We start from the raw sequence: 25,000 nt of genomic DNA on the forward strand, positions 1-25,000 counted from the left end.
AAGAGAAATACAAATCTGCATTTTTTTATACAAAAAGACAAACATGTATTGAATAACACTGTATTTCTATTACATTAGATCTCAGGATTAATGATATTTGCATTAAAAAAAGAAAAAAAAAACAAACAAAAAGATGCCATAAATCAGGGCTTAGATACAATCAAAATTACAGCAGGGCCATAGTCCTTATAAATTAGAACTATGATGGTGCCATAAACTTCAGGGATGGAAATAAGACTTCATTGCATAGCAGTTTCACCCATTGCAGATTTTAACGTGTGCTTGATTAGCCACAGTGTATCCTGTAGGGAAGAAGCTCTGTTGTGTTTGAATAAACTCGTAGCTAACCAAGGAATGAATCAATCCTTTACGCAGTGGGAGTTTTATTTCCATCACTGAACTTGCATTTCATTGGTTCAGGTTTACCAGGTATAGTTACTGGCTTGAGTCCTGGATGGTTTATTTGAACAGGGAACATGTCCGAAACACAGACTTGGCGTGCTTTGTCCTTTCATATGTAGTTTAAGATACATATTTCAATAGTCCAAAATTATGAATTTACAAGAATACTTTATTTTAGTGTGGCAAAGGGGGTATACATGTACCAGGAAAATAAAGTCCAATAAATACAAAATTAATATTTATAACCACCTTATCTATTACAGTTGGTTGGAGGCAATAATATATACCCTGAGAATGCAGCGACAATCACCTGACCTACAGAAGAATAATAAAATAAATAACAAAATTACACGTTTCAAAGTTCAATCTTTGCACAGCAAATTCAGTACGATAACAAAACTAATAATAATGTTAATGGCATCAAAAAATGAAATAACTTCACAAAAAGCTACAGAAAGTGTATCCGTTGAAAACAAGAATCCCTTTGCACAGCAATTCCGTTCTTACCATGAGCTTCATGAAATCAGATACACCCGAGTTGAAATGGACTTAACTTCTGAAAACTGTCAGATAAAACTTGAATAACTCAAGCCTTACCCAGAACATTACTCCAGTGTACTGAAAAAAAAAACTAAAAACAAACCTGTATTTATATACTGTAGCATTTATAAACTGTTCTGTATTAGCAAGCAAAGCGCTCTTGAAAAATTGTAGTTTGTGCCCCCTTTGCAAACTGTAAAGACAGTATATATAACTTTAAAAAAGACCATCTGCTGAAGGGTTTAAATAAACCAGTTTCATTGATAATTAAGACAAAATTGCTGTGGGAAATCCCCAAACCGTCTCACTTAATTTACACCGAGCGACAAGAATATGCATAATATCCATTACAGAAGCTTGCAGAACATTCCATTGGACATCACAAAGCCCGGTGTACACAGGGTCTACACGGAACCAGGACCAGAGTGCTTCAGCGTCCACAGTCACTGCAGCACAGTCTTCAAAACGTCCAGCCCCACTCGTCTCTGATCTGCCGTTTTCACATTGCAGAAGGACAGTGAGACACGTCGTCAAAATTCCAGACACCTCTGGCAATAAAGTTCTACGAGAGAAAAAAAAAAGTCAGGAATCCAAAGCACTTGCATCCGACACAACTTAAATACCTGAGGAACAAACTCATTTTAATGGACTTTGTCCAAGGTGCAAATGGAATTCCTGGCACCTAGAGTAATTCTGCACTCAGTCTCCCCCCACCCCCCACATGAAAACTCAACCAAGTAACATGGCACACCTTACTGAAACCTGTATAGGAATATGCATTTCAGGGAGGACCAAACTACCTGTTCCCAGCCTATAGAGACCTAAAAACACAAACAAGCCATTTCATGAACTGTACCGTCCTGTCACTGCACTCCTGAGCTACATAGGCAGGGCCAGATTAAAACATCTAGAATACCTCCTTTTTCTGGCCTCTGTCAGGTAACTGCGATTGCTATCTGTGTGAACAGATCTGTGAAAAATGCAACTGGAGAGGACAAGGCACGTGCAGGTTGTGTTTATTTAAATGCTACCTGGTGTTCACAATCATTGACGCTGCTTTGCACCGATTTGCATGTCAAGGTAAAAGCGCTGCAAAGGAAAATGTTACCAGGGCAAAGGGCTTTCATTTTCAAAGCCTGTATTTTCAACAAGTGCATTACAAAGTTGCCACAATAGACAGATCATCTACTACATAACAATGACACGCTAGTTCAAACTACTTTATGGTATGTTGTGTGGTTATAATTATCTACAGTCATAGACAAAAGTGTTAGCTCGCTAGCACTGCTGTATTGGTGATCTCTAAACCATCTGCGAATCAATTTCAAAGCTGGGAACGCCTTCTCGGCAAGTCCAGAGATCAAGCTAATCTTTTTAAATCTCTGTTAATAAATACCAACCCAATTCCATTGCTGCATGGCTTCAATATATTGAAGGACTAGCCGCAGACATGCTGTTCCAATGGGTAGTTTTTACAGGGGGAACCCCTTTGAAATAGAAGTCATTGGACAAACCACATTACCTTCAGTTGATTTAAAAAAAAAAAAACACAGCGATCCTCTACAGTTGGATTATTTCTTAATTGTATATAATTTCTGTATGTTTTACACCTCGGAACCGCATCCTTTCTTAAACTGAACATGTTAAACAGGCACTCATTTCTCTAATGGATATTTGGCAACTGCACAAAGATGAAACAATAAAAGCTCTTTAAGCGAATATGAATGCAGTCCTGCCATTTACTGGCTTGATTAATGACTCTGGGGAGTGGAGGGAGGGAGCGGGCTCCATCACGAAATGCTAATCCTGGTAACTCCCCGCACCCTTTCAACTTTGAAATGAATGAAACATTAGTATTGAATTGGTTGTTACTTGGCGTCCCTCACCCCTCCCCTTGCCTTCAGACACTCTGTGCCGGGAGCTATTAACAGCTGCTTGGGGCTGCAAAGCCACGCAGTGCACGGGCACCTTTGACCCCTGGTTGCGGTTGAGATCTCCAGAGCAGGGCTGCCACATATGGACGGGGGGCTGGATCACTAACTGGCTACTGCAGCTCTCTCAACTTCCAGAAACCAGAGACCGTCTCAGACATGCAGCTGTAAATATAGCCCAGGACTTACTGAATCTGCCTGCCAGGCTACCTAGCTACACAATCACAACCCAGACACACAACACAGAAACGCTCTTTAAAAAAGGCAAAGTCCGAGGTCGTACAGTTTTAATTTGAAGGCTTGACTAGTAATCTTGCCATATAGTATTAAAAACGACACTGTATTATAATATACACTAGCACAAAGGGGTATACGATCATCACAAAAGATACAGGGCGATCTTAAAATTAGACACAATTCGCATGAATGTCAACTTGAGAATTTTGTATCAAAGGCAATTTCTCAGGAACAACAATGATCTGGTTCAAGCCCAGATTTTCCCAAGGTGACCGTTACGCTACCTGTGGCTGACCATTAGTCATTTGCTGGCTCTGCTGTTGTCACTTGGAATAGTCTCCTCCCAACCACAAAAATCAAACAATACCTGCTTGTTTAAAAAGCAGTTTTCGGAGGGATCTGCCAACACAACCGCTGCCTGCTTTTAAAAGCGATGTTTATTAATCTACCCAGCTCTTCACCGAGTCAATCCTGTCCCTGCTGCCAGGGCATTAACACAGATTCTACAGAGAGATCCGCCTGCACCTTTTCTGTCTGTCCCGTCCCTCGTCCCCCCCCCAAATTTAAACTGATCTTTTTGCTTCTCTTCCAGTCTGTTCAGCCAGTATTCAAAAGACGTGCAGCAGAGGGAGGCTGTTCAAAATACAGAACAGCTTTCATTCTGCATCAGCAGAAGACAAAGGGAGACGCTGTTACTTGAAGTGAGACTCTGACAAGCACGTTATTAAAACACTTAATAAAATCCTTATTTCAACTACAGACACTGCAGATTTAAAAAAAAAAAAAAAAAAAAAAAAAAAAAAAAAAAACACACTAGGGAGTCAACAGTAGATTGAATATTCCAGTGCCAAACCTGTCTTCGTTCAAACTCAATGCACTTGTATTACAGACCTTAAAATACTCTCGGGTGCCAAGAAGGTAGCTCGCTAATCTTCCGTAAATCGTCAGCATGTATAATAAAGGCTGCATTCTTGCAGCACCTCCTACCAGGGTTAAGACATGCATGGAAGCAGTGCAGACCGCAACTTGGCAGTAATCAGATGGGTATAAAGGAGATTAAAAGTCTTAATAGATAAGCAATGTGTGTTTAGTTATTTATGCATTTTACTCCCAGGAAAATGTAGTGAATTACAAATGACTTTTTTTTTTTTTTTTTTTAATGCAGAGGTGTGTAGCAATATCACTTCCACGAAACAGGGTTTAAAATGCACTGACGGATTGGATCTGTTCATTCAAATTGTCAGTTTCCTCCTCGTGATTCTTGAGTCACTCTCAAATGCAGTTTAAGAAGAAACCATTTGAACAGCCGCTCGTTTCCTCGCGTCCCTTCGTCAGTTAACAGAGCTCAATTAGATTTATTTTACATGCAGAGGTGTGTCTGAATTGATCACACAGTCCAGTAGAAGGGTTAAACCCTGGTGAAAAGGAAGCGAGTGGTTAAATGCGATTCTGATATAAATCAGCACCTAAAATAGGGCAATGGAAATATCTGGTGGAACAGGAACATAAAACCTACCTTTTATTATTGAATCAGATGCTTAATGTGATTAAAATGGAGATCCACAATGCTGATTACATTAAGAGGTTTTCCTTGCACTGGTTTTGAAGTATGACCACTTTTAACCTCAGGATCATGCTGAACCAGAATGACCCTTAGGCTTTTTATGCTGGGCTAGTCCTGCCTCTATAGTTTACTTACTGTTAGTCTACAGAGCTATGCTGACCACATTAACACCTCACTCCTCAAAAGTGAACCACCTTAAAAAAATAAATAAATAAACACAGCTGTTTGCTTTTGCTCAACAGCAAGCAGCCATTGGGAGCTCTGTTTGCAGTTTTCAGGTCCAGTATTTACTTTCTATATAAATGGAGACAATTTAAGGTGGAACAGCAGCAGGAATCTAAATGAAAATACTGGATTATATTTCTAAAGAATGTCTGACAACTTAATTTGCTTTTTGTTTTTTTGAGCTAAACTAAAATCAAAAGTCAGAAATTGAGGAAAAAGAAGCCGACAGACAACCAAGAGATACCGCCTTGAATGACCTAGGTAATGAAACCTGACTCCACCAAGCAAGCGTTGCAACTGTGAGGCATGTCAGAAACATGTGCCTCATTGGGGAAGGGTTAGATTCTATACCCGTCACGAAACTGCTTTTAATTGCCGAAAAATAACTAAGTGCTCACGTGGGAAATGCACGTTTTCAGGGAGTTACAGGCCAAAATAAAGACTAATTGGCAGCACAGAATTCCTATCATCTTGTTTAGTCAACACACAGCACTCTGCTTCAAAAGGAAGCTCTACTCAATACAGTCCTGTTTAACTAGTTACAGGCACCCTGCCTGAAGCCAAGCAGAGTCACACTTGCATCATACAAAAGCTGTGTGACGCTGCAGCTAATGCAACACAAGCAAGTCTAAAAGGTCACGAAGACTAACCAACCCTGTGAAAATCCTTCACTGTTCTGTGATGCAATTTTTATTTTACACTGTGCAACTGCCACTGCTTATCTCCTATTAAACTCACCTTCCATACACTGTGTCCTCCTGACGTTCTAGGAAGAGAGGTATTTCCAAGTGCTGACGAAAGCAGTAGGTATGAGCGAGTACGGCACGCTGGTGACACTGTCCCAAGTGTCTGTAGAGGGATCATAGCAGTCCAATGTTTTACAGCGCTGAGCGCCAAAATAGCCACCCACTACATATAGTCTGTTCCCCGATGCCACCGCATGGCAGCTTATCCTCTTTGCCATGACGTCGCCAAATTTCGACCACTGGTACGTCTCGCTGTTGAAGCGGTAGGCTGAGCTGGCTGAGAATTCGGTGTCCCCTCCAATCACTATGATGTGGTTTCCCAGGCTGGCCGCCGCGGTGTAGCGCCAAGGCTGAGGACAACACGTGGGCACCGTCCACCGATTCTCGCAAGGGTCAAAGCACTGGACTTTGGGCAGCCTGTCCCGGTTGACGCTGGTGCCACCGAAGACAAAGAGTTTCATTTTGGCCCCAACCACTGCAGCGTTGCTGACGCCCTCCCGGAGAGGTGCCACGAGGGTCCACTTGTTGGTCTGCGGGTCGTACTGCTCCACTTGTTTGAGGGACACGGATGGGGAGGCAGGGAACGAGCCAGCTACAGCAGTGTGGCCGCCAACCACGTACAACATGTGATCGAGCTCAGCTGATCCGTGCCCGAACCTGGCCACCAACATTTGCGCCGCTTTGGACCACTCGTCGTGGAGGGTGTCGTACACCCACACGTCTTTGGAAGCCCCATTCGCAGAGCCCCTCCCGCCGGTCACGTACACCTTGCAGCCGATTGCGCAGGCACTGCACTCTTTGCGTGGGCTGGGGATGTCCGTCTTGGGGGTGATCTCATTGGTCTTGCGGTCTATCATGTACACCTTGTCGCACATGAAGGTCTGGCCGCCCAGAAGCAAGAGCGCCTGGTTGACCTTGCGGGGGCGGGCGCAAAACCCAGTCACCACCCCATCGTTCTGCAAGATCCTCATCTTGCACCTGACGGCATCTTCCACGATCTCCAGACCCAGCTTGTGGCCGACCACCAGCTCTTCGGAGGCCACGTTCTTCAGAAGGTAAGACTCGGGCAGCAGGGCCAGCCTAACGCAGCGCAGCAGTTCCGGGAGGTCCTCGTGCCGCCGCCCTAGGTCGTACTTCACCCAGTCGATGACTGCCTCGTACACCAGGATCTCGTCCTCCACCTCCAGCTCCTCGCTCAGGATCAGCTCCAGGAACTTGTCCTTGGGGAGGCCGAGGAAGTCTTCGGTCTTGAAGAGGGAGGTGAAGTTAGCCAGGCACATCCTCCAGGAGAGCTCGAAGAGGCGCTCGCAGCGATGGGCATCCGAGAGCAGCATCATCCCCAGGCAGTTGCTGGGGTGCAGGTTTTTCTCCAGGAACTCGGCGCAGGCATCCCGGATGTCGTGGAACTGGAGCATGTCTCCGGCTTCCAGGAGAGACTCTGCGTTCTCCTCGTTGATGAGGACCCGGGCAGAGTAGGCATAGTCCAACAGCAGCTCCAGGACCTCCGGGTGCAGGGAGTCGTGGAAGTTCACCTCGGCGTCCCGGCTCTCCTTGAGCCCGCCGCTGAACATGGCGTCGAAGTAGCGGCTGCAGGAGGCCAGCACTGCGCGGTGGCAGTGGAAGGTCCGGCTCCCTGCCCGCAGGGCCACGTCCGTGAAGAGGCAGCGCTTCCGCAAGAGGTTGAGCTGCGTCAACAGGCTGTCCGCGTGCGAGGACTTGTGGAACAGCTGGATGTTCATCGACCCGGAGCTCGATCTCGACTTCCGATTCTCGTGGTTGCTGACAGACATCTCAGGTCAATTGCTTTTACCTGGAAAAGAAAAACACAGATTGGATTTAACTAGTTTCCACTGCTTCTGGTTTGTCAGTGGCCAGTATGAACATTTCTTAGCTTGCATTCAGTAGCATTATATTAACCCTGTAATGCCCATTTCTGTATCACATCTGATACAATGCTTAGCCACACCTCTATTATTTTTTTTAAACCCAGCCTCACAAGCCAGAATTTTTCATTTGCAAAATTTGTGTCAGAAAAAAAAAAAAAAAAAAAAAAGGCATTTAAAAAAGAAACAGAATCTAGTTCCATAAATAAAATATTCTAATTTCAAACATGCTTGGGCATCACAGGGTTAATTACATGTTATATTTAAATTAAATACATCAGTTAGATATGTCTGTAAAACCACCATGCCGTAACAGATAGGGCTATATTCTTTGTAAAATACTGTATGCTGTTCCCAGAGACTATAATGGGACTCTGAACCCTGGTTTATTTCTTGAAAAAAAACAAAAAAAAAAAAAACACTAAATTCCTTCTGGTGCATTTATTGTTTCCAGCTTTCAAAATTAAATCAGTCAGAAAAACAGATTCATTTGTAACCCATCTCTACCAGTTTTCCCAATCTGGTTTTTGGTCCTTGGTGATATTGTTAATGTATATAGTTCACAGTTACCTTCCCCAACTACACCGGCTTGGTGTCTGAACAATGCTAATCAAATAGGATTTAAACCAGGATTAAATTCAGCAGATTGCAAACAAACTTTTCAAAAGAAGCCTGCAAATGATTTAACTTCCATTTCCCATGAAGCTGCTTAAGGACTGCCAACTAGCATGCACATAAATCAACTACACACACACACACACACACACACACACACACACACACACACAACTGTTGTACATTTTGAATATATTTGCCACTGGCGTTTTAAACTATAGTACAGTGCATGCCCTATAGTAACTGCAATAGCAGTTAACCCTATTCCAGCTTTTTCTATTATCTTGAATAGCCACAGTATGCAGGTAACAAGCTCAAGTGTGTCTTATTAAAACTCATAGAAAAACCAGGAATGGATCAAAACCGCTATGCAATGGGAGTCTAATTTCCATCCCTGTGTTGTGCTTGCATTCAAAATGTAGACGGGTTTCTGATTTTTTTTACAAGACTGAGGCTCACACTGCATTTAAAATAAAGGATCCGGATCATGCAATTAGCAGAGATGCAATAAAGACAGAACTACTGGCTATTGATGAACATGGCTACGCGGACCGCCTTGTTCTCTTGCCCGAACATTTAGAGATTTTAACAGCTTTACCAGGTTAAAAAACCACCCAAAACACTGCAGTAAGTAAAGCGTTGTTACAATTCGTATTTGCTTTATTTAGATGTACAGTACTTCTTATGTATGTGTGTGAGATTTTGCAAAATGCAACATGCCCACACATGTCCCATTGTATAGTTTTGCATGTTATCGTATCTACATTTGTTTCATAGCCTTTATAGAAAAAAAAATACTTTAAAATGTATCGCTGCAACTTTAATACGGTAACTCAGAAAAATATAAATGCAAAAGCCAAATGTTATAGCACGTGGATAGAGTACTAAAGACGCAATGGTTTTAATGAGTTAACTCATATATGCCCATGCTTTGGTTAAACATATTAAATGCGTAACTCTGTACTGGAGGGGGAGAAAAATGATTAACAGGCTATAAATTACACAAGCAACTGGCATGTTATTGTTTAGTACTGCAGTTCACTTTTCTGTAGTATATACATACAAAAATTACATAGTTTCAACGATAAGTCGTTGGCAATGTAGATCGACCTCGACGAAGCTTATTTGGTGAAAATGATTAATACAGCAGTACCGGTATCCAACAACAGAACAAAGTAAACAAAACAATACACCATATGTATAAACAACAACAACAACAACAATAATAATAATAAGGGTGGTAAAAAAAATCAGCTAATAACTCGAACAACGACTTAAAGCAATGCGAGAAATCCAGCTCGTTTTCGATTCTACAGTGTTACTTGCACCGCTTCGAAAAAGCGAATTCAACGGAATTAGGAAAGCTACCAACGATTAAAACTGAAGCCACCATTTGCAGAACCGTATTAAAGTGTGAAATAAACGTATTCATCTACGACATGCTTACCGAGAGACTGGTGAGAACCTCAAGTCTTTGCTTCTGCAAGTTATACAAGTAACCACAAACTAACTTCTGACAGGAATCACTTCTCCAAACGTCTTCCGCAACACCAGGTTTGCATGGCACATACGCGCTTGTTTTTAAGAATATAATGAAGTTTGTTTTAGATATAACAGTACAAACCGGAAAGGCCCAAGACGGTTCAACAGCTGATCACCGTTTACGTCTATGACTTCGTAGAGCACTGTGTGAAATGCTCCTGAATCAGAGCTCGCTTCCCGTACATATGCGAAGCTAGCCCCGCCTGTGAATCACTGGGGTGGCCAATCCCAGCCCAGCGGCAAGATGAAAGAGGAACAAACGCCACACATAAAAAAAAAAAAAAAACTTGCAACATTTTTTAACCCCTTTTACAAAATGCCATAAAAAGTACATTTACTGTCTGTTTATGCAGCAATCCGTAAACGATAAAACAAACACACATACCTACTGTATGGATCATCTTTAAGCATACACTGTAAGTATCTGTGTATACGAAATACAGAATGCCCATTTATTTATCTATCTTTTATGTATGTATTCATTTATGTATTTATCTATGTATGTATGTGTCTTTTTAATCAGATAATATACAATACAGAGCGGAAAGTCGGCCAATGACCGCCTGCGGTCAAATGAAACCGCTTCGGTTATGTGTTGACACTGGCGCTCATGATGAAAGCAAAATCATCTAAACGTGAAGAAAGCGTTCTGGCCTGGGTGTTGTTGGTTTTATTGTATGTTCTGCTGGTGAATCATTGATAACACTGTAGAAGCTCACTGTGCGCTGCAAAACCACATGGGTGTGTTCTGCAATTCTGCATTATTATTATTGGACCCTACTCACACACCCAAGCAGTCTCATTCATTAATTTATAAATGTTTCTGAACGATATATGTAAATACAATTCTATTAAGATTTACATATTGTAATTATGCGTGAGTACACACGTATTTAAGTAATTACTATGCAAATACACCGGCATTTCGAGAAACGTAATGTGTTACCCTTACCCAGTTTGACTGCAAAGCTAAATTCACAGTTCTTACTGATTTCATTTTAGCAATCAACATTTAAGAGCAAGATGCGCGCACTGGACAGTACACTGCATTTCTTGTGTTTTCTACTTCTGAGATTTGGCTCTGACGAAGTGTAACACAATCAGGCAATTTACTTTGCATTCTGTGCTATGTGAGATCCTTGAAATCATGAGATAGCATTACTGGAGATGTCTGAAAAGGCTATTAGTGGGCTGAAAGGCTCATTGTGGGCTGGGTTCCTGTATGCGCGAAGAGGAGGAGAGAGATCTGTGCTCGCTGTCAGTGACAAGTGAAACTGGAATAGAAACGAACAGGACAGATATCCCTTTGGAAGAATCAGCTCAGAAATGCACCCTACTTTAGTAACACAGCATTGAAGTGTCTGGTGTTGCAAGGGATTACTCTCGATCCTACTAATAGTGTCTATTGGACCAGTGCACTGCAATCATTAAGTTGCATAGTATTCAGTCCTAGGTCTCTAGGATGCCAAATGTGAAAAAGCTTGGTTGAATCTAGAAATAAGAATACTTGGTAACTGCATTGAGTGTCTCTGATTACTGTGTCTTTACATAGTAGTAAATGCATAGCTGCTTTACACACTATTACAGTGTTATCATGCACAGTTGCAGTGAACCCTAAACCCATGTGAGGACACTGTCTGACATGTGGATGAAACCTGACTGCTCATTAATCATTAAACCCCCCCCCCCCCCCCCCCCCCCATCCCCCCCCACACAGCAGATGAGAGGGTCTCCGTTAAAAAGATCATTATTTCATATTGCAGCGATTCCTGTTTCATTATGCAGTCTTTATAATGTAATTCGATGAGGACGAGCGCTTTAATTGAATTGATGTGGCTATGCAGTGTATTAGTTTTAGTAGCTGTCCTGGGTTCATCAGTGTAATCCATAGGGGGCATGGCTAACTTTAGTTAATGTGGCTCTTGACAAACCCAATGCTTTCATAACAGATTTTGAATTTCAACTGCAATTCATTCTGTTGAGGATGTGCAAATTAAGTAAATATGGTGTTTTTTAGTTTTTTTTTATGTTTGTTTTTTTTTAGTTTGGATCTGATTTTGTAATAATCGATTTCACCCATGTAGTTCTGGTTGATAAAATATGCTGCAATCAGAACTACAGCCAAGGGATTCAATACCAAAACAAAAACAAAAAAAAAAAAAAAAAAACGATTTCAAGGCTGTTAGATTAGACCTGAGAATAGACCAGAGGTTTCATATGTCAAAGACCCTCTCTTGCAAGAGCCAGTCTCTGAAATCTCACAGCTGAGAGATTGTCCCTGGAGGGACACCCCTCCCCCCCCTCCCCTCTCCTTTCCACATTCTGGCAGGCATCTGGCCGCAATGTCTCTTTATTGGTCTATGCATGCTTGTCTGAAGCCCCCGGGGGGAGAGCTGTGAATATCAAACAGCTCCTCAAGGGTAACCTGAAGCAAAGTGCTGGAGGGGACCTGACACCGTGAAAGCAGCCCCTGCTCTCAGCGTGTTGCAATGACAGGAGTGATACAGCACTGCGCTCCTGGGCAGCAGGTGCACAGTGCATAATGTTTAATGTATGAGTTCTTGTCTGGGTGCTCGTTTGTTTCTATGACAGCTTGTGAGGTTTATAACTACTGGAAGCTCTGTAGCACTGTATATATATATATATATATATATATATATATATATATATATATATATATATATATATATATATATTCTCATCATATAGAGAGGAAGAATGGGGAAAGAGGGAGGGAGTGAAAGAGGACAGGAATTCATACACAGCAGGAATGAAGGTAAAGTTTGCTTGGAGACAACAGGATCCAATTATATCTCTCTGAGTGCTTCAGCTCAATGGTTCTTCAAGCAGTCGTGCTGTATTGTGCGTGTGTAAATGGGGATAGGGTGTCGACACTTTGTCCCCTCTCTGCACAGTTAGACACACAAAGAGCTCTCATTGAAGTGCTCGCTACCCTCTTATTAACGGGTTTTCCTTTTGTACGAATTAACAGATTAGACGAGTCCTAGCAAACAGCTGCCTTGTATTCGCCATGCAAACACCTGTAGGGCAGAACAATGTCAAATAAGGCGTGTATTCACTAGGCTTTCGCAACTTCATTGCATGTTACCAGAAATTTAATTTAATTTACGTATTTAATTTTGGAGCTTTGCTCTGCTGCTGTACTGGTATACAGGCAGGGAGGAGAGAACTGCTTGAGGCATTTTGCCTTTGCAATATGTTTCAAAGGTAAGACTATGGGTGCTGAGTGAGGGACAGGAGCTAGTAAAGATGGGGAATTGGATTATAGAAAATAGAAGATTGCTATTGATTTGTTCTGAAGCAATTCAACACAAAGACATATTCATGGATATCGGTTTTATTACATAAACAACAAGACATTACATGGTTTTGCATTTAGGGTTTTGTTCATACTTGGGGATACTTTACAGAACTGTGCCCTGCTAGAGATTCCACTAATTACCAGAATGGCTTTTAAACTGGTCAGCGTAGCGAATTGTGCTGGTTCAAGAATAAAAAAATAATAATTTGGTTCCCAGTTTCCCACCATCAGTTATATCCTTCAGATCACTGCAATGCAAACACAGTATGCTAACTAAAGGCACTGATGTGTGGATTTGGTAAAGCAAACACCCTTCTGTAATACTGTATATATGAATAAATGTAAACGTGCGATGTGCTACCTTGAAACTTTGAGAAACAGCGCCATCTATTGTTACAGCAAGAGAATGCAATATTGGGTCTGGTTTTGAATCGCCACTCTCCGTTCTTCGTATGAGGTTTGCTCAACAGGTTACAGAGTGTTGCTTCGTTTTCTTAGGACGGATACCACATTTAAAATGTGTTTGTCATAAACATGCTATTTGGTCCAGCCATGCCCTTATTTTTTTTTAATGTGTCAAATTAAACCCCGACCAAGTCTTGAATACACGTCTTGCTCAAAGATTCTTGCCAATTCTAAACTTTGCAAACTGAGTCGTACGATTTTGTTATCGTATATTTAAATCTGTGTTCTGTTCTGCACAGCTCTGTAATTAACCTAATTAATAGCAAAGGTAATTAAATAATGCACAATGCCACCTTTGGGATCATATAAAGTATACTATACTTGTGTTTTGTTTATTCAGACCGTGCTGAAATATTTCTTCTTACTGTGTATGTTTTATAACACACGCCTTTCAAAGTGCATTTACCTTGCTAGGTTTGTACTTTCAATTTTTTTAATAGTTTATGGCCTATTTAAAACCCCTTGCTAATATGCATTCACCAATAAAGTTATATAAAACTAATTTTAAACAATTTATACAAAATAAGTAAATACATCTTTAGCTTTTATCATAAAGCGATTTTTCTACACCCGATAGTATGAATTTGTAATTTTTTTCTGGAGAAAATGTTTTATTGCTATGTAACTGTGTAGGGTACCCAGTGTAATACTGGGAAACCAATAATACCATGCAAAACTGTTATATTTGTTACATACGTCTGTACTTTAGTGCGATTTGGAACTTGTAGTGTTTTTTTTTTTTTTTTTTTCCTATATAAATATATTTATTTGTATGTATATTAATTCAACTATAATAACGCTGGGTAAAGGGGAAGGTGGAGGCTGTTCGTTCTTCTACAGGAGCGCGGTCAGATCTCACCAAAGGCACCTGAGGTAATTCTATAAAATACAATACAAAAATAAAAATAAAAAATGATACATTTGAATTGTAACCTTACTGTCTGCGCCCAGCAGAAAACACAAGCTATACAAACAATTCATGAACGCAATTATGCAACTTCCAGTTGTTAACCAAAAAAATCTACTTTTTTTACTAAAATGAAAGGTATACAAAAATTAAGTAACAGCCACATTCAAAAAAGTGAATGAATTAAGTTACTGTACAGATTTGTACCTATTTTAAGATGTGAAATCACTGTTTGTCCACTAGATGCCGCTGTTTATCAATGTACAGAGAATGCTTTCATGGCTGTGGAGCGCTGTTTTAATAGTTTTACCTGACTGCAGGTCCTCTAAGCATTTCTGGATAGCCTCTAAGCGACGGACGTTTTCAGCCAGCGAGCCCGTTAGGGACTCAGTGAAGGTGGATATGTGGCTCTTGTTTGACATTGTCTGACGTTGGCAGGACCTAAATATCATAAAGATAGCAAAAAAAAAGTGCCGTGAAACAGAGGGATGGATTTGTTAAATTGTCAAATATTCCAGCCATCTGGTAGTGTACAATGAACAAATCACAAATATGCGTGAATAGATAGGCAGACACGCTGTGGTTAAAATGAAAAAGGTTACTTAAAGTTTGCATAAATAATTCAATAAGTAAATAGTAAATTGTCTTGTAATAAGATTCAACACAGTGGGATAGTAAATCGTGTGGCAGAACTGTGCAGTGTTCCCCAGTGCCAGTAACCGCAGTTTAAAACATAAACAACATGTCACCACTGCATTTTGCACCCTTGTTTTTACCTGTTGTGAAGATGGCAATTATGCCTCTGTGTGTCATAAGTTCCTGCAAGAAGGCTTGCACCCTTGGCCCCCCCAATATCTTTGATAGAAGTGGGGTGCACAGCTGCAGATTGCTGCTTTAGCTGTTGCTGTAAGAACTTTTCCATTCCAGCATTGTCTATTGAAGGAACCCGATGCTGGCCTTTCGAAGTTGTCTTTCTCCTGTTTGCCAATAATTTCATCCTGTGTACGTAATGAAAAAAATATAGAAGTAATAAACACCAACGCACTTTACTTGCAGCAGAAAATTATATTCAAAGTGAATCTAATGAAAATTTTTCTTAACTTTAAGTGATCACAACTGGTAAGTATTGGAACAGCATAAAAATAACATGCACTGCCCTTCCTGTCTTCGTGCACTTTCGTACCTAGATACTGCGATTACTGCCCTGGCTGCTGATCTGAATTTTTGCAAGGGGCGAAGGTGCTGTGCAGGGACCCTGACACTGGTCACTGGCTGTGCAGTGAGGGGCGGCAGCGCTCTCTCCAAGCCTGGAGACATGCCTTGCTCAAGAAGCAACACCTTTTTTGGGTGCTTCAGTGACTTTCTTGCATTGCCAGCCTGCCGGTGCTGATAATACAGCTGCTTTTGCTGCTCCTGTAAAGTAAAACCAATGAGACACAACTAGATTACACAGCCTGTTATCTCTCAAATCATTAGCTTTCATCTTATTGTTACTATTATTTTTTTTTATTGCTAAGGCTTAATACTAATGGATGTTTTATAAGCCAGAGACCATGATCACCACAAGCAAGTGCCCTATTCAAAAGAGCCAGGCTTGCGTGCATGTGTGGCTTTACAGCTTCTAATCTCACCTACAAGGGTCAGAATCCATAACAGCATTGCATAACCTTGTTACAATACCGCCAATCAATTGAGAAAACAGGAAGGTAGAAATACAAAATCATCCAAAACAGAACAGCAGGATTATTGATTCTAATAGCCTTTAGTGCCACCTGATGTCTGTATATTTTAACTATTCCTACCACCTTACCTGTTTTTGTCTCTCACTCCTTGCCACCACCTCCTTCTCTCCCCGTTCCATTCTCCTGTGATGTTCTCTGAGCTCAATGGGGTGGCCTTGCTCTGTGTCCAGTAGATGCCGAAGCCCAGTCACCTGCAGGGCCTCACGGAGAGAGGGCTCAGTCTTCAGTTCCTTGAAGAGGTTGGAAGCCTTGAGCTCCTCTGTGATCTGGGACAGCTTGCTCTGCTGCTTAGAGATGAAGGCCAGGCAGCCTAACCCCTCCCACTGCAGCTCGCTGATGACAGATAGTTCCTTGTCCTTCCCCAGCGTTGTTCGTTCATCTCTCTGCCTATCTAGCTCCTGCATGGCCCGGAGCTGACCCTTGACCTTCTCAAGCTCGTTCCTCAGCCTGACTCCCTGCTGCCTCTCCCTGTCCAGACAGAGCTTCTGCTCCTGGGCTTGCGTCAGCAGGGAGTGGATCTGAGAATTCTCCTTGCTCATCTGGGCTTCATTCCCAAACTGGCTGCTAGATCGACTAGTCAGCTCCTCGTCTTCAATGATGGCCTCCAGCTCCTCTCTACGCTTTCTCTCCTTGGCCAGGGTGGACCGTAACTGCTTTATGAAATTCTGGTGCTCAGTCATGATCTGTTGCCACCTGTGGACACTTTCTTCCTCCGTATTTTTCCTGGATTTTACCGTCACCCTCAGCTCTCTTAAAGCAGCGGAGAGCTGATCGATCTGGCACTGTTTGTTCTTCTCTTCAGAGGCAAGAGCTTGGCATCGAGACTGCTCTGTCTTCAGATGCTCCAAGATATCATCCTTCTTGGATATCTCCTGCTGCAGTAAAGCAGAGAGCTGGTGTATCTCATTCTGCCTGTTCTTCTCCTCAGAAACGAGGGCCTGGTAGCGAGAGCGCTCCATCTCCAGCTCCTTGTTGAAGCTGGTCCTCTCCTGCTCAAGAGCTGCAGAAAGCTGGTCAATCTGGGACTGTTTGCTATGACCTTCAGAAACCAGGCCCTGGTAAAGAAGCTTCTCACGGAGGTTGATACTGGACTTTTTCTCCTGCTCCAGAGCTGTAGAGAGCTGGACAATCTCAGAGTCCTTGCTCCTCTGCTCTGCAACCAGGTCCTGGCAGCGAGACTGCTCTGCATGCAGATCCTCACAATGCTTGGTGTTGGAAGTGCTTGCTTCTGAGAGCTCTGCAGAGACCCGTTCAAGCTGGGATTCAAGTTCCTGGCAGTGTGAGTGCTCAATCTCTAGCTCATTGTAGAGGCTGATGTTCTCTTGTTCCAGTTTTGCAGAGAGCTGCTCAATTTGGATCAGTCTGTTACGCTCTTCAGCAATCATAGTCTCACAGTTAGACTGCTCTGCTTGTAGCTTTTCGCGGAGTGTGCTATTGGACATTTTCTCTTGCTCCAGAGCTACAGAGAGCTGGACAATCTCAGAGTCCTTGCTCCTTTGCTCAGAAACAAGATCCTGGCAGCGAGACTGCTCTGCATGCAGATCCTCACGGAGGTTGGTATTGGACATCTTCTCCTGCTCCAGAGCTGCAGAGAGCTGGACAATCTCAGAGTCCTTGCTCCTCTGCTCAGCAATCAGGTCCTGGCAGCGAGACTGCTCTGCATGCAGATCCTCACAATGCTTGGTGTTGGAAGTGCTTGCTTCTGAGAGCTCTGCAGAGACCCGTTCAAGCTGGGATTCGAGTTCCTGGCAGCGTGAGTGCCCAATCTCTAGCTCATTGTAGAGGCTGATGTTCTCTTGTTCCAGTTCTGCAGAGAGCTGCTCAATCTGGATCAGTCTGCTGCGCTCTTCAGATATGACAGCGTCACAGTGACACCGCTCTGCCTCCAGCTCCTCACAGAGGTCTCTGTTGGATGCTCTCTCCTCTTCCAGTTCTGTAGAGAGCTGCTCAATCTGGGACGCCTTGCTCTCCTGCTGAGAGATAAGGTCCTCGCAGCGTGATCGCTCTTTCACCAGCTCCTCCCAGAGGTTGGCGTTGGTCAACCTCTCCTGTTCCAGGGCAGCAGAGAGCTGCTCATCCTTAATCTTGTTGTCCTTCAAAGACAATGACTGTTTGTTGGGCTCTTTAGAGACAAGATCCTCACTACAAGATTGCTCTGTCTGTAGGCTCTTACTGAAGTTGATGTTGGTCATCCTTGCTTCTGAGAGCTCTGCAGAGACCCGTTCAAGCTGGGATTCGAGTTCCTGGCAATGTGAGTGCCCAATCTCTAGCTCATTGTAGAGGCTGATATTCTCTTCTTCCAGTTTTGCAGAGAGCTGCTCAATCTGGATCAGTCTGCTGCGCTCGTCAGATATGACAGCATCACAGTGACACCGCTCTGCCTCCAGCTCCTCACAAAGGGCTGTGTTGGATGCTCTCTCCTCTTTCAGTTCTGTAGAGAGCTGTTCAATCTGGGACGCCTTGCTCTCCTGCTGAGAAATAAGGTCCTCGCAGCGTGATCGCTCTTTCACCAGCTCCTCCCAGAGGTTGGCGTTGGTCAACCTCTCCTGTTCCAGGGCCGCAGAGAGCTGCTCATCCTTAATCTTGTTGTCCTTCAAAGACAATGACTGTTTGTTGGGCTCTTTAGAGACAAGATCCTCACTACAAGATTGCTCTGTCTGTAGGCTCTTACTGAAGTTGATGTTGGTCATCCTTGCTTCTGAGAGCTCTGCAGAGACCTGTTCAAGCTGGGATTCGAGTTCCTGGGAGCGTGAGTGCCCAATCTCTAGCTCATTGTAGAGGCTGATGTTCTCTTGTTCCAGTTTTGCAGAGAGCTGCTCAATTTGGATCAGTCTGTTATGCTCTTCAGCAATCAGAGTCTCACAGTTAGACTGCTCTGCTTGTAGCTTTTCACGGAGTGTGCTGTTGGATGTCTTCTCTTGCTCCAGAGCTGCAGAGAGCTGGACAATCTCAGAGTCCTTGCTCCTTTGCTCAGAAACAAGATCCTGGCAGCGAGACTGCTCTGCATGCAGATCCTTACGGAGGTTGGTATTGGACATCTTCTCCTGCTCAAGAGCTGCAGAGAGCTGGACAATCTCAGAGTCCTTGCTCCTCTGCTCAGCAACCAGGTCCTGGCAGCGAGACTGCTCTGCATGCAGATCCTCACAATGCTTGGTGTTGGAAGTGCTTGCTTCTGAGAGCTCTGCAGAGACCCGTTCAAGCTGGGATTTGAGTTCTTGGCAGTGTGAGTGCTCAATCTCTAGCTCATTGTAGAGGCTGATGTTCTCTTGTTCCAGTTTTGCAGAGAGCTGCTCAATTTGGATCAGTCTGCTGCGCTCTTCAGATATGACAGCATCACAGTGACACCGCTCTGCCTCCAGCTCCTCACAGAGGTCTCTGTTGGATGCTCTCTCCTCTTCCAGTTCTGTAGAGAGCTGCTCAATCTGGGACACCTTGCTCTCCTGCTGAGAGATAAGGTCCTCGCAGCGTGATCGCTCTTTCACCAGCTCCTCCCAGAGGTTGCCGTTGGTCAGCCTCTTTTGTTCCAGAGCTGCAGAGAGCTGGTCAATCTGTAACTGGTTGTTCTTCTGTTCAGACACAAGGTCCTGGCAGTGTGATCTCTCTGTCTTTAGTGCCTCACGGAGGGTGGAGCTGATCGACCGCTCTTGTTCCAGGGTTGCAGAGAGCTGGCCAGCCTTCTTCTTTTCCTGTTCCAGGGAGATCCGCAGTTCCTTCAAGAATGAACAGAAATGTCAGCTTCAAAAACAAATGACAAAATGTGCTTATCTAGCATTCCCACTGGAGCTAGGATGACCTCAGCAGTGTGCACACGCTCTGTTCCTGCATTTGCAAAAGAACTGTACAAATAAGCTGCAATTGTATTTTTAACCTAAAAATGTTTTTTTTTTTTTTTTTTTTTTACTATTTTGCCATTCAAGATCACATCTAAAATCAAAGTCTAGTTTGCAATTACTTCTTTGCCAGCCAAGGATTGCTGCAGGGCCTCCTTTGTGGTGGATAGTCGCTCCTGCAGGTCAGTTGTGATGGTCCTCTCTCTGGTCAGGTTCAAGTCAAAGTCCGCTGCTCTCTCCTGCTCTGTCCTGAGAGAGTTTAGCAGGAATTCTGCTGCTCCCTGTTTGTCCAACAGATTTTTCTTGAGCAATTCATCTAATTCAGAGAGAGAGACAGAGAGAGAGAGACAGAGAGAGAGAGAGAGAGAGAGAGAGAGAGAGAGAGAGAGAGAGAGAGAGAGAGAGAGAGAGAGAGAGAGAGAGAGATGAAAGTGTAAAGTTCTACCCATGGTTGGACTGTTGAGAGAGCAGACTGAAACTGCCACATTTATAACTGCTTGAACTGCACTGCATGTACTGCAACCTGTATAGTTTGAACATATACATTAAATGATCGTGACAAAAAATATATATATAAACAATCTCGGAACAACTTCACACAATGAAAATGTAAAATTAACAGCTATTAGCACCCAAAATGGAAAGAAATGATTATTTTAATAGTCCATTTCTTTTTATTATTTAGTAATCGGCCAATTGTATGCCACCCCCTGGGATCTCCCATCTATGGTCAGCAACAGAATAGCCTGGACTTGAACTGGTGACCTCCAGGCTATAGGGCGCATCTTGCACTCCATGCCGTTTCTTTACCAGTTTCTTTATCACTGCAACCTCCAATTTCTGTTCTGATATAATGTAACAGTGAGAAAACAAAATTCCTTTGTGAAATAAAAATGAATACACTGTTAAGATTCTGGACCCTTACCTTCACTGCGAAGCTCGCGTTCCACTTTCCAACCTTCTTCTTTGGCTATATCTAGAGCCTCCTGGTACTTCAGCTGTTCCTTTGTGTCCTGCTGCAGGGACTGTGTAAGCTGAGCTAGGAGGTGTGCCATTCCTCCAATCAGACTGGCTCTGTCTGCGGACGGTACAAACCCCGGAGCCACGAAGGAGGTCCTAGGAATCCAGTCCAGGCTCCTGATGTTCTGACGGCCGCTGTTACCCAAGAGGGGAGTACCAGGAAACTTCTGCAGGTCTTTCAAGTTTGCCAACTCTGGTGAGCTAGGTGAGCTCCCATCAGCTGTGTTATTGACCACTGTAGGGATGCGTTGGGACTGAATGACAACACAAGGTGAGGGGGAAAACCCCTCCATGCCTCCCAGACTCGCTGCTCTCCTGATTGGCTCAGGCCGGCTAAGAGAGCTCTTCTTGTTGTTGAGGGTGCTCTGAGCAGCCTGGTTGGCAGGAGGTCTGCTGTCCATGCTGTGCCCAGGACGCCGGCTCTCTGGGGGGACTCCTCGCCCCTCGGCCTGCATGTGCTCCTGGACCACTAGGTTCCTCAGCACTCTGAGGCCCTCCAGCTCTTTCCTCTGCTCAGCCAGCTCTGCCTCCCGCTTAGCCAGGTCTGTCTGCAGCCACCCCAGCTCCGCCTTCATCAACCTGTCATTCAGTCTCATGTGGAGCAGGAGCTGATCCTAAAAGAACACACTGCGGTATTTGTTTCAATAAAATAAGTGACACATGCAATGAAACGGTTCAGTGGAGCACTGCCTTGTAAGTGTAGAGCAGCTTCAGATATGCAGGCCAATTAATGATGAACTTCAGTTCCCATAACAAATAGTCAATGTCCAAATAAAGCAATACCAATGCCAACACCAATGCCAACACCAATGCCAATATCACTAGCAATTGCAGTTGTAATAGTAATTGGATTATATAGTAGGGCTAAAACCATAGTTTACTATTGAATGCTACAGTATTCTATTGCATGGGTGAACTCGCCACAGCATACCTGTTGTTCTTGAGACAGCTGCTCCTTGGGTTCGAGTGACCGGAGGCCCATGCTGTCCCTGCTGTCCACATTGTCTGCAATGCCTGGTTCTCGTTGGCCAGGAAGGCTCCAGCATTCTTTGTCAGTGTCCTCTTGTGCTGTATCCAGCTGTGACAACACCTTGGGCCTTGGGACAGGGCTTTCATCTGCAAAGCACAGCAGGGAAGAAGGACTTGAACCGCTACTGATGTGTCTGGAAAAGCAAAGTCTAAACTAATCAAATGCTAACTTGTTATATAGTACAGTACAGAGAGGTGATATGTGAATTTGCAACTAATTCTTATGAATGTCAGTAACACGTTTTGTGCGTGTACCTATTGTGAAAAAATGACTGTACAAGAAATGAATTTGATTATAGGGGCCTGTGCATAAAGATGTAATTGTTCAAGCAAAAGTCTAATCAGACTTAACATCAATACAGCTCAAGCAGACCAATAGGGCTACATTTAACCCTTTTACACCAATGACGTCATCACCCAAATCTTTGTAATAACATTAATAAAGTCCTCGAAATGGTCTTTTTTACCACCATAAGACATTTTTTTACCATGTGTAGGTTTGTGATAGAGAAAGAATCGATGCTCTTAATCTCCCTCCCGAAGGTGGGGGCATGTTTCTGTCAGTACATGAAATGGCTCACATGTGATCGGTTGCAGGCCAGGCAGTGATTGGTTACACCGGGGCGCCAGGCGATTGCAGGGAGGAGTTGGGTAGTACAAAGGAAAGCAAACTCCTGGTCTAGACTTTGCATTTATTACACCCTTTGCACATCCTGTTCACAAGGTTGCATAGTCTTCTCGTGCATGCCCACGGCACTTGATTCTCAATCACAATGCATATTTGCTGCAACTTAGAGACTTCATTTACATATAGGGGTTACAGCATAGCTCTGACCACAGTCTAACAAGCTCTAACAAGCTGACCATAGTCATTTCATCTAGCACGACTCATGATCAGACTCACTGGGAAAACCACACAATGAGCGCTTGTTAAAGTAAATAACAAAGCAGCACTTGCAAAAGAAAATGAGAAAAGCTATCACAAATCTAGAATACTTCGTATTAATTGACAATGATTCAGAACTCATGATTGCATCGTTGTTCAGAAAATGCAGTTGTTTCAGTTTGATAATAAATTATCCTAATTGTCCTATTCCCTCTTTGAATGGGCGCCATTTCTACGTACAAGAAGAGCACAATAATTGTGAAAGATAAATTTTCTGTGAAGTTTGCTTTTTTCACACATGGATACTTTTATTATCAGTGGTTATCTATATAATCCTCTTTGGGCCTCAGGTGGCACATAAGGCTTTGATGAGAGAGGGGCACCACTGTCGGTCTGCAGTCTGTCTGGTGATGGTCTCCCATGTCAGTCCACATGCCCTCATCTCTTTCTCCACTGTTCTCCTCCATGTTTCCTTTAGACGACCCATTTTCCACCTTCTATCTGGTGTCCACAGTAAGGCAGTTCTAGGTAGTGTGTCTGGTGTCCATCTTCTTCTCTTAACAGCTAAGGCTAGATCTTCTGCAGACATTTGTTTTGGGAGGTTTTCAGCTTGTGGGCTATTCTTGATGTGATTTTCCAGCACTCTGCTCCATTTCCCTTATGAAAATGTTGTATGGAATTCTATAGAGATTTGCAAAATCTCTATAGAATTTTATAGAGAATTGTGAAATATCTGTAGAGGTCTATGGAGGTTGGCAAAATTATAGAATTCTACAGAAAATTATGAAAGCTCTATAGAGTTCTATAGATAATTCTGGAATCTCTGGAATCTAAAGCCGTGTATGATATTGAAGTGTTGGTGGAAGGGATGGCATAGTTATATATTCTAGATCAGATCAACAAAAATGCAAGACAAATTTCAGTTAACTATTTTTAAGTTACAAAAACAAGTAATTTATTTAAATTAAAAAACCCACATTAAGCCACACTCATACCCTTAATAGCTGTAGACAGATCTCTATTCACTTTGTGTTAAGTATTTTGTATTGTGTAAGCCCTGTGATTCATAGGAAGAACAATTACAATGACTGTTATTTTGTTGCTGTTCTTTTATTGAAACAGAGTGGTCATCTTTTCTTTGGACGCCAGTACTGACGATGAATATTTTCTGTTTGTCAGACTTCTTAGTTTTAACACAATTATATATGTCAAACTAGTGAACAAGTAATATTGTAAAATATATTAATCCAAGAGGAATTTTTTTTTTTTTTTATACCCTAATAGGATAATAGTTACTGTTTTTTATTTATTTAATGTTAGTGCTCTGGTCGTTTCCCGATCAAAACTCACAGCTGTTTTCAGTTACTTTTAAGTCTGTGTTTTTCCTACTTTTCTGGTACGTTATGCTGTTTTTTGTGTTTTGTTTTTTATAATTACGTAACACTGCTGAGGTAAGACACGTGGTTCAGAACACTGCTGTTAAAGGTCTTCAGTTTTGTTTTCGTACCCACTTGTATTGACTTCTAGATGTTGCTTAGCTTGGAGAATGCTAGGTTGGCTTTACTTATTCTGATGTTAACTCACTCACTTCCTCTATGGTCTTGTTGTTAATGGTGATGGAATTGCTTTTCTTTATCAGTAGTTAACGGGCACCACATGTACAAGAAGATCACAATGATTGTGAAAGATTCATTTTCTGTGAAGTTTTCTTTATCACACGTGGCTACTTTTATCATCAGTGGTTTACACCCTATGCTTTATTAAAATAACTTCAAACCTTTCATATCAGGTTTCCCAGGCAAGGGAGCAAATCAACTACTGCAGTACCTGATTGGAGGTTCAGCCGAGCAATTAAGAATATGATTGGAACAGAAGCCTGGAGTGGAAAGGTCACAGTGCCTCATCTCTTCTTCAGATCCTACTCACCGTGAACACTTGCATAGCCATCACTGAGCAGGCTCGAGAGTGATGATAATGTGTCATCATCAGATGTTAACAGAGAGAAGTCTTCTGTTACCTATATATATAAAAAAAACAAAAACTATTGTGTTATATAGATGCACCAATTTATAGACATTAAATGTGTCTGTAAGTCTTTGAGTGGCTGACCTGGC

The 25,000-nt window shown here is 42.8% G+C and overlaps 2 protein-coding genes across 3 annotated transcripts in view; both read right to left on the minus strand.

Annotated features, from left to right (window-relative positions):
* Positions 1-6: 6 nt before the first annotated feature.
* LOC121301580 (ectoderm-neural cortex protein 1-like) lies at positions 7-9,844 on the minus strand. Of its 2 annotated transcripts, none has more exons than XM_041231090.1 (3): positions 9,768-9,844; positions 5,638-7,455; positions 7-1,504 (listed from the first exon to the last, which is right to left on the minus strand). In XM_041231090.1, the coding sequence occupies exon 2, from the start codon at positions 7,433-7,435 to the stop codon at positions 5,666-5,668; it is 1,770 nt and encodes a 589-aa protein (XP_041087024.1). In that variant the 5' UTR covers positions 7,436-7,455; positions 9,768-9,844; the 3' UTR covers positions 7-1,504; positions 5,638-5,665. The 2 variants fall into 2 exon arrangements, with proteins under 2 accessions (XP_041087024.1, XP_041087023.1); XM_041231089.1 differs by having other exon boundaries at positions 9,591-9,828.
* An 11,802-nt stretch (positions 9,845-21,646) lies between these two features.
* The window catches only part of LOC121301196 (transmembrane protease serine 9-like), a 12,270-nt gene continuing 8,916 nt past the window's right edge, over positions 21,647-25,000 (minus strand). The window contains exons 15-16 of the mRNA XM_041230339.1: positions 21,903-22,134; positions 21,647-21,679 (exon numbers count right to left, since the gene is read on the minus strand). Of these exons, the coding sequence (XP_041086273.1) occupies positions 21,647-21,679; positions 21,903-22,134 (265 nt within the window). The remainder of the gene's footprint in view (positions 21,680-21,902; positions 22,135-25,000) is intronic.

Source organism: Polyodon spathula, chromosome 27, assembly GCF_017654505.1.
Source record: "Polyodon spathula isolate WHYD16114869_AA chromosome 27, ASM1765450v1, whole genome shotgun sequence".
Lineage (NCBI taxonomy): Eukaryota > Metazoa > Chordata > Actinopteri > Acipenseriformes > Polyodontidae > Polyodon > Polyodon spathula.

Excerpts from the sequence above, each read along its gene's own strand:
- LOC121301580 (XM_041231090.1), bottom strand. The coding sequence starts at position 7,435 with ATGTCTGTCAGCAACCACGAGAATCGGAAGTCGAGATCGAGCTCCGGG.